This window comes from Hydractinia symbiolongicarpus, chromosome 7 (genome assembly GCF_029227915.1).
Source record: "Hydractinia symbiolongicarpus strain clone_291-10 chromosome 7, HSymV2.1, whole genome shotgun sequence".
Classification (NCBI taxonomy): domain Eukaryota; kingdom Metazoa; phylum Cnidaria; class Hydrozoa; order Anthoathecata; family Hydractiniidae; genus Hydractinia; species Hydractinia symbiolongicarpus.
The window spans coordinates 18,901,215-18,917,633 of NC_079881.1; the positions used below are offsets into that span (position 1 = coordinate 18,901,215).

Here is a 16,419-nt window from a genome sequence, read left to right on the forward strand (position 1 = left end):
TCCTTATAACAGGGAAAATTTAATAACATCTGCTAGGATTATCCTTAGAACTTGAAACTGGCAACACAACTTTGTTTTATTAAGAAAAATTATTTTCCATAATATGGACACGTTACTAACCCGATTTCCCGATTGTGTCGGATTATACCCGAAAATCGGGAAAAAACGGATTTTCGGGCAATTTTTGGCAATTTTTTATGCGATCCACATAAAAACCGGAAAATATGGTGACTGGAAAAAAAGTAATTAAATTTTAAGCAGATTGTGGCATTTTTAACAAATTTCAAGCTTCTAATGACGTTACAGACAATGTGCTGACGCAAACAAAAATTTATTGCTGCCATTTTGTTCCTTTTTCTGACGTACTATAAGTGTGCCAAGTTTGATTCAATTTGAACTACCCTATGAGAAGTTATTGAGGGGGTGCAGGCGGATTCCCACACTTTTTAAGCTGTTATTTTTTTTATAGAATTTTTTCCCGTTAAATTTAATATGTACGTTGCCCAAAGATATGATTTTTATTAATTTAGTATTTACTCCTCACAAACCGTTCTGTTTGGACATTTTTGTAAAGATTGGCAAAGAAAAACCGTACCTAAAAATCATTCAATTTTGCCAGGGGCACTATGCAATATTTGATTGTTGTAAACTGGTAAGGTTGTAAGCTGTTTATTTTTTAAATTTATGTGAATCTTTGGCAGGGTGATTTTACAAACCTATTTAGGTATTTATATTTACTTTTATATAGAATTTTTTTTAAATATTTTACAAACTGCAGAATTTAGGGAATTTAGTGATCGGCTTTTTTTGTGCCAGGTCTTATGAAATATGTAAAAGTAACATTTTAAACAACCCTTTGAGGGGGGATTACGCCCCCCTCCCCCCGTTCAAAGTATGTTCGAAAAAACCCGAACCAAATAAGTTTCTGAAAATAAACTACACTCTTTTAAATTCTTTTTGTAACAAAAATTGACGCTCGTTTCCGAAATCTTTTTTTAAAAATAATTCTAAGGCGTGATAATGAAACAATTTTTGGTAAATTTCGAATAATCTGAATTATTATCTATTGCATTTCTCTCAAAGGAACCTCTTTTCTGGCGCTTGTCATTGATATTTTTATTGGGACAGCGAGTTGGAATTAAAGTTGCGCTTGTAAAAGTTTACTGAGCAGATGTAGTGTAACCAGATTCTGATTTTGTTCTTTTATCTATATAATAATTTATTTTGTAAGGAACTTAATCCTTTTGTGTGGCTCTTTAACGGTTTCTCAATGTTATCATGTAACGATCTTTAAATGCGATCATTGGTTCACAACGTCTAATTAAGGATGGAATCCTTTTGCGTCGCTAAGACAAAAATAAGCAAAGCAAACAGTGCAAAAGAAAAAAACTGAAGTTTTTTGTTTAAAGCAAAAGAAAAAAGAATTCATTTAGACAAATTTAAAAACGATGAGCGCATTTTTCTATACTTCATTCCTTCGAAATAAATCTGTACAAAAACATTTGTAGAAGAGAATGGTTTACGGGATGCATCTAGCAAAGTTTGTGTTTGTGCTTTTTTTGTGCTTTTTCAGTTTTGTTGTGTTTTAAAATTTTGCTGAACCGAAAAAACTGATTTTTCTTTATTGAGAATTAGTCTACACAACCATTTTATCATGGTTAACACACTACTAGAAGACCTATTTTATCGTTCAAATTTACTATATACAAGCCTTTTCCTTTTTTTTTGACATCCATTCAATAAATATAATAACGAAATTATATTTTTTTTACATTTTGTGTAATCTGGAACTGTATGCAAGCACTGTATGCAGTGTTACAAAAAATACTGATTTTTGTTAGTTTGAAATTTTTATATGCGATCTAATGTTCTTTGAAATTTCGGATAAAATGTCGTTTTAGAGAGTATTTAAACGTAATGTACTGAAATAATCGAACTTTGGAAATGTTTCTATTTGTTTACATTAAAATTTAGTTGGTTTATATTTTTTATATTTTGTGTTGCAAAAAGTTGGTTTTAGAAATTTATAGTATTCATTTTAGGAAAAAGTGGCATAAAACGAACTGTAGATAGATTGTTCCTGTTGAATAACCGTAAAATTCTTAAATTTTTAAAACTACATGTGAAGTTTTGTGACAGAGATTGATATTTTGTGTACGATTTTATGGGTAAAGGCAAATTGTTAAGGAACATTTTTTTATTACTGTCTGCATTGTTACCGAAATAGCTGATATTGTTGATTTAGAAATAGTTTTCGCAATATTTTGGATTAAATTGTTTTGATAAGCGGCCTGTGCGTTGTAAAGAAATAGTTAAAATGTGAAAATTTCTTTATTTTTCTTACATTTTGAATAAACTTTTTGGGGAGAAGAAACTTTGCAACAGACTGCTATATATAGTGGGTTTAAAAAAATTATGATAGATATTTTGTACGAAAGTAGCAAAAATAAATGTAGAATGTTTTTTTATTGCTTCAAATTGTATTTTGTCAACATTTCCTATTAGCTTTGTGACAAAAAAATCAAATGCCATACTGACAAAAAACGTATTTTTCCAAAATGGATTTTACACCTTTTAAGCTGTTATTTTTTATATAGAATTTTTTTCGTGTAAGATTTTACGGTTAAGTTTAACATGTAAATTGCTTAAAGATTTGATTTTTGCGAAGCAAGCGAAGCGAAATTGTGGAGCACGTTTGCTACACGCGAGGTATACCAAGAGAAATATTGACATTCTCAAAATTTTGATAGCAAAAAAATCATATAAAATCAGCGTAAAGAAATAGGACTGATATTTTTGCACATAAAGCTAGCGTATTTTTTTCTAATAAAACAAATAAGTTTGGACCAAGGGGTTAAAGTATAAGTCTAGTAAAAAATGCAATAAGTACGGCTCGTACACACCACCCCCGGTTTTTGACCCCCCGTCTTTTGGTCCAGATTATACGTCCACCAAACTTGAACACACAAAGAGGAATATGCTGTGAACAAGAAACGGTAGTCGGCATTTTAGACACGTATATTTTACAGACCTAAAATATGCCTTATTTCTTTGATCAATTTTGCTTCTAATACTATTATAGTTGTATTTTAATGAAAAATAATAGTATTAAAACGGTTTTTTTTCTTTTGAAATAATTTATTGCTAGTCCTGTTTCTAATCGACTTTACTTGTGTATTTTAAGCTTTTTTGTTGCTGTGCTTTTTCTGGAGATTTGAGTTGGATTGGAAAGCTCCTGTGTAAGCTACCCTTTTCTAAAGAAATATTGAAGTAATTTGTACAATTATAACGCGCCAAGCTGTGTTTTATTTTATTGTTTCTAAGAAGGTGTAAGAATACAATATTATCAATTTTAATTGGTTTTATCCAAATCAAGGTAAGGCTTAATCACACGAAAGGTAGCTAGCTAGAGCTCTGTTTTGTATAAAAATAATTTGTAGAATACATATGGAGAAGCTGTATTACTACCTGACTGATAGCCAAATATAGGAAAACCTGTAGCTATGGCGCAGACAAAACAAATAGCTCTGGGTGCTAGAGTGAGCCGACCAACCGTTTTTTATCACAGTTTTTTATTTATTATATAAGTAACATGTTACAGTAATTAAAAAAAGTATCCACTTTTGCTATCAAATCAACAGCAATGTAATTGTCAATAGGAATTAGTTGTCCGTACACCCTCCCTGAGAACAAGGTTCAAAACGACATTAAAACATTAAAACTGTCATTAAACAGAACTCCAAGGACGCTCAAGCCGCACACGTCCTCTAAACGGCGTGGGCATCTTCGAAACTGCTTGTAATTTTAGAACAAGGGTGCTGATAAGCTGCATACGCCGTAAAACGTGCAGGCGTTTTTGGGCAAGTTTAGCGTTTTGAAATAAATTCAAGTATTCACCCGAAAAAACCCGCATAGACCATAAAATAAACTATGTGGTAGCAAAGTTCTAAAAAGAACTGTTTTCGATGGTTTTTGATAAAATTTACTTGATAAATAACTTTTAAACTTTAATAACTCCTTTCTCTTAAAGCATCTTTTTCCAACAATCGTCCACAAGGTATGTTACAAGGAATTGAATTTTGGAAATGCTCCAGGCAAGTTCGGGAAAGTGCGGGCGGTTTTGGAAGACAACCGCTAATTTAATTCGAAAAGTTGCCCGAATTCGCCCTTATATATGTGGGCGTTTGCAGCTTATTGACAGCCTCTTATTTAGAATATTCTCAGGAATAATAGACCAAGAGAAATTATATCACAATTTCTTGTGCACCGCCCACGTGTGTTTGAGAACAACGCACATAAAAAAGTTCATTATTTTTTAAATTTATTGTGTAAAAATTACTATTTTATTCACGATAAACCATTTGTCAGTCATTTTATTCATCCAATAAAGAATCCTATCCAAGGTGCTTTTCTATCAGTCTGAATTTAATGATTGACATGTTTCAGCATAGTTTTTAAAAGGGTCTGATTGCAAAATATGATTGCCAAGGTTCAGCACTTGTAATATTTTTGTATTCGTGTACTCAGCTTCTAAAACACAGACAAAAGACATTATAATTTCCGCTGGGTGATTACATTAATGTTGGTTGAAAAAAAACCTGAATGATGAGAAGCATGGTTTTTAAATGGGTCCAGGACAATAAACTTATTTAGTTTCCCTTGGCCTTGCATCAATCAAATTCTGAAAAAAAAAAGCTTTTAAAATGATTTTGTCAGATTTTGAAACTGTTGGTATGGTTGGAACTTTGCATATAAAATTAGTAAAGTTGCCGGATTGTTTAGTTTTTTCTTTTATACTTTTTCGAATTAGCCTTAATTATTTATGAGATGAAAAACAGCGCTTTTAAATATGATTGTGTACAATGGGAGTGAGAGATGTAATCTTCCAATGCGTGTAGTGAAAAGAAGGCGAAACTGTTATTGTTTTTCTGCCCAAAATTGCAGCTATTTAATAAATCTTGATAAAGTTAACAAAACTGTTTTGATTTGTTTGTTTTTGTTTCAATTGTTTCCCGTGAGTTTTCGAAATTCGTACTAGCTGATTCTGTGGCTTCTAGTGCCGGTATTGTTACGTGAAAAAAATACTGTTTTGTAAGGTCATTTACAAAATCGTTAACGTTAGGACCAACTTCTGCGGATTGTACAACTCGATGTATTACATATCTTTCGGAATACTGCTAAAAGTGTAATTTTGTATTGCGCTCTTTACTTTTATCATTCTGTGGGAAAAGGCGGTACAAAATTTTACCACGCGTTATTCGTTTTTGTTAGTTTCGCGTAATTTAATTTTCTCGCAGATTTTGAAAAGAATATCCCACGCACATCAAATACTCGTGCAGTCTATTCGCATGATCACCATTCAAAATAGGTACTGGATTTTTTCCTTCACCAGGAGCAAGTGATAAAATTTTATTACCGATTTCATTTGAACTAGTTATTTGAGTCATCAACATTGTTTCATCTGCACTAAATCGAAATGCATTTAGGAGATTTTCAGTTGTTTCTAGTTGATCACTTTCACTTTTATCACAGAAATCATAATTTTCTATAATGACAGGAATTGCTTAATGGGTTACCTCAACTTTAAAAATCTATTGAATCCTCAATATTATCATCTTCAGTCCCACATGTATTTTGATTAATTAGTTCATTAGGGATATTTTTATTAATTTCTACATCTTGATACAAATGATTGTGTAGTTTTAAGTATTCTAAAAGCCTTGCAACAAATTCTGGTCTTACACCTTTAAAATAAACATGGCCTCTATATTCAAGTTTACGCTTAAGTTTAACAAGAATTATTCCATTACTATCAGGATTTCTAGGCAAAACATCAGACACATTAACTGTTTCAATAAGGATATTACATAATGCTCCTTTTAACTTTGTGCTTGACCTTCATAATTGTTACTTTTTAAAATATTAAACGCCTTGAGATAAGAACTCTTTCTAGTCGCCGTATATTTAATAAATAATTTGGCAATTGGAATATATGGAGTTTGTTTGGCACTGATTGACAAAGAACTTTCTTTTTTATGGGCGTTTTATCACATCTATTGCAAATGTAATAAAAACCATCAGAGGATTGAACAATATTACAATGTTTTTAATAGCAAATTTGCATTTTTTAATTAGAAATTTCTTAACAGAATAAAAATATAGACATCTATTACAACAAACACAAACAAAGTGTAGGCCTTGTTTTATCTTTTTTTAAAAGTGTAAACTCTTTCAACCTGAGTTAGCAGATACTTTTTTTTGTATGTACAAGTTTCCAGTGCGTACCAGTTTTGAAAGATGGAAATTGGAAAGTTAGTGAGGCAGTTCTTTCGGCGGATAGTCAACTCAATTTCAAAAAGATTTTAGGTTTGCATCAGACTGTTCGAGCTGGCTTAGGGCTCTTAGACCACAAAAATATACCACCAAAAGGCACTTATGCTTACCGAAAGCTTGTTTCCAATATCATTGAAGAAAATGAAGAAGATATTTACCATGCTAGAGCTGTACAGTTGCATTTGCAAGGCAATTGGACGAAATGGTGCTCTTATGTGAAAAATGATTATCTTGGAGAACAATTCTTTCACTGCCACAATGTCTAACTTCCTTTTGTATAGGGGCAACCTACGACACCATTCCCTCTCCAACCAATCTTGTGAGATGGGGAATTGAGAAAGACAAAAGTTGCATTTTGTGCAAGAAACCATCCTCAAATGTCTCTCACATATTGGGTGCCTGTAGGACCTCCCTTACGCAGGGTAGATACACATACCGTCATGACTCGGTTTTAATAGTTTTGAGGCATTAAAAGAGTTTTTGGTATCATATGAACCTCTTAGGGTTTCCAAGTGCAACAAAATTAATTTCATTCCGGCCGGTCAATCACCATCTAAGAAGAGGCATGCAAAGTGTCCAGGCCTTCTTCACCTTGCTTCCGATTGGAAAATACTGTCAGATTTAGATTCAGTTTTAGTTGTTCCACCATACATTGCAATAACACAACTACGCCCAGACGTGTTATTAATATCCAGTTCTTCCAAAACTGTAATTATGTTAGAACTGACTTGTCCATGTGAAGAGAACACGGAATATTGGCACAAACGAAAGCTTAAAAATATTCTTCACTTTTTTATGCTATAAAAAACAATGGATGGATCGTGCATTTCTTTGCCATTGAGGTGGGTGCAAGGGGTTTCTGTTCAGAATCAGTAAGGACCTGTTTTCGTCGCCTTGGTTTCCCTAACAAGCCTTTACGTTCCCTATTACAATCCCTAACTTATACCTCCATGAGTGCTTATTTTTACATCTGGATGTCTCGAAATTCTACCACTTGGGTTAAGCCTGAAAAGGCCCCAATCATTCCTGCAGTTTCTTCTGTTATAAATATGGAATGAAAGAAATCAAAAACCCCTGAGAAATCTTCTGCAAATCACACAAAATCTTGTAAAATCAAAAAAATCGAAAAACTTGCTACAAGGTCTTCCAAAACAACAGTCGCATTGCCATCTAACCCTGATTTTAGGAATAGCGGTCTAAAAAACTTGGGAATCACATGTTATGCAAACTCCATCTTACAATGTTTTTATAACCTTCCAAAAGTTAAAGAAGCCATTTCTGTCAGCAAAACAACCTCAAAGTTAAGCGAAGCATTGTAGGTGTTCTTCAAAGTTTGGCTGTTTCTAGAAGTCCAGTTGATCCCTCCCATTTTTTGCGTGCTATGAAACATCATATCTCAGCTGCGAAGGGAAGTGCATTTAATATCTTTGCTAAGCACGACGTCCCCGAGGTTCTTGAATATCTCCTACGTGGTCTGTCATTAGACTTTCCATTTCTTGGAAGTCTTTTTAGTATTGGCATCAAGACATCAACCACTTGCAATTCATGTCATATTACCAGCTCCTCAGAAGTTATAGCACCATGCATCCAACTTTCTCTGCACCCTACGTTACAATCTTCCTTAGATAATTTCTTCGAAAGCGAGGAGTTGTCAGACACCAATGCCTACTTCTGCCATGTTTGCAACGCTCATCAAACTGCTCTAGTTAAAAAAGAAGTAGTGTCGTGCGGTTCCCATCTCATTTTACAGCTAAAACGTTTTGCCAGTGCCAACGGCCTTGTGTCAAAAATTGCCTCTCGTATTACTGCTTACCCTGGTACCCTTTCCATACCTTTAACCGCAGATGGAGAAGTGAAATTTCGTAAAAATTTTCAAATAAGGGCTATTATCAACCATTTCGGCAACTTAAATAATGGTCACTACACAACCATAGCCTTCGACCAAATGGTGCACAGGTGGATACATTGCATCGATAGAGCAGTAATTTTCTGATGATGACCGCCTTATTAACAGTCACGAGTCATATGTTTTCTTTTTAGAAGAGCTGAGATAAGAATATTCTAACCGGAATGAGTCAGCAAGGGGGCTTGACTACACTCAGTCTTGTCTTTGGAGAGTGACGACTCCACTTATTACCCCAGTCAAAAATAAAACAAAATCAAATACAAATTAAGTTAGCAAGAGGGTTTGATCATACTAGGTCTTGTCTTTGGAGAGTGACGACTCCACTTATTACCCCAGTTAAAAAAATAAAATAAAATAAAAAAAAATATTAGCAGGGGGGTTTGATCACACATGATCTTGTCTTTGGAGAGTAACGACTCCACTTATTACCTGAGTTAAAAACAAAGAATAGCACAGTTGAACAGAAAGTGGTCAAAGTTTACTTTAGAAAGATAGGGATGTCTAGTTTCTGCTGATGACCGTCCGCGGACCTCTTCGAGGTGACCCAGCTAGACATCCAGGGTACTTAGGTTCAGAAATATGGGTCGAAACCTACCTGCTCTTGGTTAAAGTTCTGTTCATCTTTTCAAATGTGTTGTGTCCTTATTATTTTTTTATATATTTTTTAATTAATTCCTTGTAAAAAGGGAGAATTGTGCTTTTAAAGGCATTTTCTCTAAAGGAGTACAACCTCTAGCTTATTTCCAAAGACCTAACAGGTTGAGTTCATCATTGCGGTGGCTTGCCAACTCTTTGTAAATTATTTTCTTATTTTCATTGTATTTCTCTTTCCGTTTTTTCTTACACCACCTTCATTTTTATTGTATTTTTCTTTCTGTTTTTTGTCTAAATCACCTTTATTTTCATTGTACACAATGAAAGTGGAGCTCTCTAGGACACTTTCGACTTATCGCCGTGTTTTGAGTCAAACCCTAATTTCAAGGGTCTGAGACAGCACTGTTTCCTCGCTATATTGATCCTCTGTGCAAAGGGTCAATACCGCGGGCAATTACCGCTGTGCTGCAGCACTCTCGTACGAACGCAATATTGTGACCCTGGTTGGGGTTTAAAAAATCTATAATAAAGAGATGCCTTTCCTATCTGCAGAACAATTTGATGCCTTGAAATCAGAACACGAGTGTATTATGAAGTGGCGTGATGTTCCCACTGGAATCATATTCAAAATTGAGTATGTTGAAGAGATCAAGACCAAAAAAGGTGATGCAACTGTCATCACATTGATCGATTGTGATGGTGAACGATTTCGAGCATGGGCAACGAGTGTACTGAGAGAAGCTTTGATAGGTCGAACGGGTCAGATGTTCATCAAATCACTGGGAAAGAAACAATCTACGAAGAATCCTGGGCAATTTTACTATGATTACGACCTTGTGGAAGTGGAAGACTAAAAAGACAAAAAAAGTAATCTTTTGTGACTGGAGACAGTCACAAAAATAACGAAAGCCTGGTTGTGCTCACCCACATAAACAAATGGACAAACTGCGACAAGAAGCTAAAGCCTTAGGTCTCAAAGGGTACTCTACGCTGAAGCGAGCAGACCTTGTTGAAGCCATACGCAAAGTCAAGTATAAGGATGCGTCGACACAAACGGACGGACCGTACTGCGAGCCTTGTGCTAAAATTGTATGGGAGAAAAATCTAGCTCAATATTTGAGGGATCTCGCTAAAAAACGTGTCGTACATGATGGCGACTTGCTCATAGATCAAGATACAGGAGAAGTAATCGTCTAGTATGTTGACCAACATATTAAACTTTGTAAGCAGGTGGAGACTATAAGTAGCGCTGGCATACTGCGCAGATTGCAGTTTTTTAAAAATTTCATCTTTAGCTTCTTGCCTGCCTTGTGCTAGCAACTCTGCGCGTTCATTATCGTTGATGGATTTCACAGCTTTTTTCGTTCGTTGTCGGATCTGCTCCTTGAGTACCATGTAGCGCTGTTTTTCCTGCATGATCCATGTAAACTCATCGTCTGAAATTATATCATCTTGGATCGCTCTGGAAATCTTATCGTATACAGTGTCTAGTTTTGATTCAGCTAGGAGTTTGATGGATTCGTGCTTGTGCACCTTATACTGTATCCTTTTGGAAGCATTCTTCAAACCTACTTGGCCTATGCCAACTGCAAGAGCCGCGGCTTCAAGACCAATTGCTATAGGGGCTCCGAATCCGGTTGCAAGCGTGGCAATACCTGCTGCGGAGGTGATGACAGTAACAGCAATCATGCCATGATCAGCATAGCGAAGCCTCATCCCCCAAAGCTTGAACTTTTTGTAGAGTTTTTCTCTCTCTTTGATCTCAGACCGCAGGTACTGCTCAATTTCTTCGATCTTTTTTAGTCTGTAGACCTGACTTTCTTGCTCCTGCGGAGCCGCCAGGTGATCAGGCTCCTGCTCAGGCGCACTTGGCGGTAAAGTTGGGTAAAGCTTCATATCTGCCATTTATTCTATGAGTAAATGCATCGTAATTCCGACGAACGAAACATTTTTTTCATGATGATGCTCGTCCGTCAGCATGAACTCCAGTCTGTCTGTTGAGCCTTTCAAAGGAAGGTAGATTGGAGTGTCAAAATTCCATGTAAGCATGTCTCCCCATGCGTTTAACTCTTTGGTGGGAAGCAAAGCAAGAATTTTTGATTTCTTCCCATCCAGTAGGCAATCGTCTTCATCCAGCTGAGGGCAAACGAGTCTCAATCTTTGGTACACGTCAGTTTTGTAGAAGCTGTCATGGTCGCCCTCGGTAAACATTGCTTCGGTATGAAGATTATAACCCATAAGGTCCAGTAGTGATTTATCGACTATCGCAATGTACCCCTTGTTAACCCTAACCCTGCACGCTCCATTCCTGAGTACGAAGAGCTTGATCCTGTTCCCTGCTTGATTGTTGACTATTGCAGCGAGATCCTCGATCCTATATAGACCCTTCTCGATCGTGATGAGGGTTTCAAAAACTCCAACATTAAAGTTCCCATCATCGGTCGATCCGAGCACCGCTTTATGAATCTTGATATCATTCTTTTTTTCGAAAAGATTCAGCCATACAGGCCTGATACTTATTGATTTCAGGGCAATTCTCGTGAAAAATCGTAGGCTTCTCTATATCCGTGACATACAGCTGTCTCATGTTTCTTTAAAGAAACATGAACATTTATAGCTATAACCACAAGGCAAAATACAAGTCCAATAGAGGCGAATGGCCTCTCGGTGTAATTAATCTAGAATATCAAGACCTCTACGTTTCTACAGAATCGCACATTCCTGTGACCTTCTCGATGTTCACGAAATACCCCATAAAAGTCCCCACTAACCTGTTGAACGACCCCGTAAGTGTAAATTGGACCGGTCAAGCCCTTGGCTACTGGAATATACAAGTTAATTTCGCTTGTCATTGCGCTAGCACCGCCCTGGGTATATCCGCCAAACACTTGAAGGGCTCCGTGCCTCTCATCAATAGTATCTTTAAATTCCACGTCTATTACCACATGCGGCGTATCCTAGCGAGAATGAAGGTACCCATGCCACACGATGACGGCTTTTCTCAATACGAGAACCCCTACTCTACATCTGGATATGCCCAGATTTGTCGTGAATATGGTGCCGACCCCAATGCCCAATACAAGTTTAGAGCTCTCATGTCCTCGCTCACAAATGGTAGATGGTGGCCGCAAGTAGATGGTGATTGGGCCAAGTTTATCATGCCTACGAGCCAAGGCCTGACATCGGAAGGTCTGTCGAAGCTTAGCGAGAGTATTTGTGTTTACGTGATTTTACTACTAGGATCCCAAGCTGATGCCAAGGCATCCCTTATAGGTTCGGATGCTGACAATTTTACAGCGAGACAGATACTACTACAGAAATTCGAAGCCATGGTACAACGTGAGGAGAACGTAAGCCACGATATCACCAAGTTTCAAAAGGTGCTTCAATATGCCAGGACCCCAGTGAATTTTGCCGTGATGCACCACGTGTACATGCTACCATCCGATATGAAGCTGCGTATTGGTAAAATTGTGGGGTATAACAACAACATCTTGATTGCGCCGGCGAGTGCGATGATTGGCATAAGGCTAGACCTAAACAACAAGCCCGTTACCACACAGCCTCGGGGTTTAAAACGAGTCAGGTCTGGGCAAGAAATATCGAGGTCCCTAACCCGGGGGTCTGAAAAGATGCCACCGATACCTCAGTCAGGTCTAGGAGATGGAAACCCTCACGAGGACACGAAGGCCACCTTGATTACTGCGGGAGTATTATCGATCCTAATGTACATTTGGTTGAAGAAATATTAATGCTCCGCGGGAGCACTAATATTTACGATAGTTTGCCACCCTTCCCAACGTAGGCCACAACAAAAGCGACGACAGCAGCGATCGCTATGTAGAGGTGTTTGGCTACCAGACAAAAAGCTGTTTCATTTGATCCCTTACTGTTATCGGAATCTTCTTATATCTTTGTGTTAGTAGCCAGAGACTGTGCTCACGATGTCTACCCGAAACAGCTAGTTCTAGCAACGCACCACGAGTTTTGTCGAGACTCTCGTCGGCTATCATATCGTCAACGATAAACAACGTCTCTTCGCCCGCCAGCAACGACGACAGTTTTTGGATCCACTCGAAGAGTTGATCCTTGGGATCCACCAGAAACACGTAGTCATCCCTCCATGGCGAGGATCTCTCTTGATAGGTCTTGTTCCAGCGTAGTGTAGGGCAGAGAATGACAATGTTGTCGAAATGCTGCCTATACTCGTTTTCAAGCAAATCCAGGACACGCTGCGTTTTGCCACAGCTTGTCGGTCCGGTAAAGATTGCCGTATGCGGCTCCTTGACAATGTCTAGAGTCATTTTATTTTAGGTCCTTCGGGTCACTCGTGCCCGTCAGGACGGAGCCGAACCTTACTACCGTGGAGCCGCCAGGCGATGTAGGGTGCTTACTTAGAGATGAAGCGGTTACCTTTTCTAATGTTCTCGCTTGCCCACATTGGTTGGGTATTTGTATAGTGTAGTCTTCTCGTTGGTCAACTATTTTGGAGGCATCATGGAACGCTTATACCACCCTTGTTTTATCGCGTAATCGTCGAATAATATCGCTCCTGTCATATAGCCAGCGAGCTTCAGGCCGTCCTCCATGTCCATCTTGGCCCCCGGCTAGAAACTCCCAGAGCCTTTTTCGCGCCTAGCGCCAAGACAATAGTATAGGATACTAATCTGACAGATTCCCACAAGGAATCGACGACTTCTTTCTGGTACTCTTTGCTGCTCATTTATTATAGGTTATCGCATCTTGAAAATGTCAATATCAGGCTGACGCTCGGGCTCTTGCTTTCGCGTGGGTTGAGGTGCGCGTACTCCTGCGGCGACGCTAGGCTTCTTACGTATATAATGAACTGCCACGCAAACGGCAAGAACGGCAATACCTCCAGCGCCATATAGATATGCACTGAACTTGTGAGGACTTGCGACAGGTTCCTGACCCTCTTGCGAAGTACTTTTGTCCAAGTTCTTCTGTAAGTCAGCCTTGTTCTTGCGATTCCATTCAGCAAGTCTCTTGCCAGCAGCAACACGACCCTCATTCTTCTTGGTTATGACTTGGTTAGATTGCTCTTCACCCATTTATTTAGACTTGTTCTTGGAAAAATAGTAGATGAAAAGAGGTCTTTATCTGAAGTGCCCAGATCGGGGGTAGAGGTGACTGTCGATTCAACAGGGACCTACAACGAAGGAAAAGCCATCTACTGTTTTAAACGACCAAAGGCACGCTTGGGCTAAAAATTTTGTAAAGAGTTTTACAAAATTTCCTTGTAGTGACGAATCAGTGAATCTTCGACTTTTCTAGTAGAGCCAAGTTTTGCTCAAAATTATCCCATACCTTCACCAAAGACCTACAGACCATCGTGTAAAATAACGATGGTCTCTCTTTAAACCTTATAACAGCCTGAATGTAATGGCGCCTGCCGCGTTTGTGGAACGAGCTAAGCAAAACCGGAAAGAGACTCATTCCACTCTCCACAAGTACGTGGGAAATAACCAGCCTACATAGCCTCCCGTTCCCATCTTCGAATGGATGGGTATTAATCAAGTCCATAAACAACCTCACCGCGTTCCATATCGGATCGTCAGTCTCTGTAGAGTAGTATCGATCCAGGGCGTCTATCACTAACCTTGGGATTGCAGAAACAGGGGCAAATTCGTGAAAACCAGCGAATGCCTTAGTCGTCCTGTATTTCCCTGTCAGCACGGGTTTGCCGCTCCTGTGTTTTTCCCCGCGCATCATGATCTCATGGATGGCTTGGATTTTGTCAGGCGTGAGACGTCCGCAGCACTGCATCCACTTTAGAGCGCGCATAAAGTTTATCATCTGCCTTTTGAAACTTTTCGTCTTTTCGTCAAGGTGTGCGTCTTCAAGATCCTGCATCAGCTTCCAGGCCTCAGATGCTGAAAAGTTGGGGTCTACCTCTCCTTCGGATGCGTAGGTTCCGTACGCAAACAGGGCTTCCCACCCTTTTAGAAATTCCTCTACGTATGCGTGGTTTTTTCGCTTTCGCGAGAGTTCGGCTAGCTTTGCAGTTTTATTTAGGACATTTCGGTACTCGTCTTCGTCTGCCATCCAATACAGCCTTTTCAATTTTTCCATTTTGTTAAATATCTGACTGCTCCCCATTTTCTTCTTGCTGTTCATCATCTCGCTCTTTATCTGTCTTGGACTTCACGGAGAGCTGAGTGTGATTAATAGTATGAGCAGCAACCAAGAGTGGCGCTAGAAATTTTCCAAAGGCAGAGTACACAAGGATCCCCAAATCTGCCATGGAGTCCTTGATAATTGGGTCTTCCTCAATGTCCTTTTTCAGACCCTCCGCACTATCGAGTTGAACAACATTACCTACAGCCTTCGCGTACATGCTAATCGCATGTGAAGGTAGTGCCTTGGCGGTCTTTTCTCCCTTCTCGTGAATTTCACGTTGAACGAATTCCGCATACGCTTTTTCGATCGCCTCATCTGATGCCTTGTCAGCAAAGCTTTCAGTACATTTCTGCGGCAAGAGATGCTGTTTGCCTTTGCGTATAGCTTCTTTCAAAGCTTGACGTTTGTCGATAGGTTTTTCTTTGGGTTGAAAGGCTTCCGCAGGTGTGTCTACAACATCAAATATAGCTGTAATCTCGCTCATCTTCATTAGAAGCCTTCTATAGCGCAAAAAGCAGAGCACGATCAAGACGTACGGAAGAATTATTGCTATAGTGAGGCTGATGTCGTTCATCATTTTTATTTTTTATAAATTTTTAAAGCCGCAAGACTCAAAACATCCATGGTTTACCCTGGCACACCCACACCCTGGCGAGCAATTCTTGCTTGCAAACTAATCCAGGACTGGTTCCATGTGCAAAGGTGAACCCACCTTGAGCTTGAAGTCGCTTGTCATCATCAACACTCAGCGCAATTTTGTTCAGCTTTTCGGTGAAAATCTCGTGTTTTCGACTGGTAAATCTCAGTTGCGTGCGATACAAATTTTGACAGGTCTGCAGGCTGTTCAAATAGTCTGCGAACGTGATCTGTTTCTTGACGACACACTTTTTTGTACCTTTTGCCTCCTTTTCCACGTATCCTTCGAGTGTCTTGTACGCATACATTTTTGACCTCAATGCAACAAATTCGATCATGATTTTGCCACCAAGTACATCCTTCATGAGGCACAATTTTTTCTTGTTTTTGCCAATAGGCAAGGGACGTTTGTCTTCGGGACTGTAATTCGATGTGTCAAACCTTGATTCAACGTCACCTGCGATATCTTTATAGACATCGTCTGTTTTGATGTGGTAGACGAAACTATCTGTGTCCATGTAGCAAAGCTCTGCGCCTGCACCAAACTTCGGCTTGATGTAGTCATAGTGAAACTCATACATCGTGAGTTTGCTCAAGTCCAAGATGGAGAGGCCGAGGTAGACAGGTTTGTCCATGACGATCTTCACTTTGTTCATTTCCATTGCCACAAATTTCTTGTCAAATCTTGATGTGCTGTGATAGTTTGGAGCTGATGCGAGCTTCTTGCGCCTCCATTCCGTTGTCACCAGTTTGATGTCACGGTGCTTGCGAACGTTCTCCATGGTCTTGCCAAACACGCTATTATTCAT

General features: G+C 38.7%; 1 protein-coding gene across 1 annotated transcript; it reads right to left on the reverse strand.

Moving 5' to 3' along the window:
• Positions 1-14,104: 14,104 nt before the first annotated feature.
• LOC130648592 (protein adenylyltransferase fic-1-like) lies at positions 14,105-14,926 on the reverse strand. The gene has a single exon (XM_057454644.1). It carries the CDS (start codon positions 14,924-14,926, stop codon positions 14,105-14,107), a length of 822 nt encoding a protein of 273 aa, XP_057310627.1.
• Positions 14,927-16,419: the final 1,493 nt, after the last annotated feature.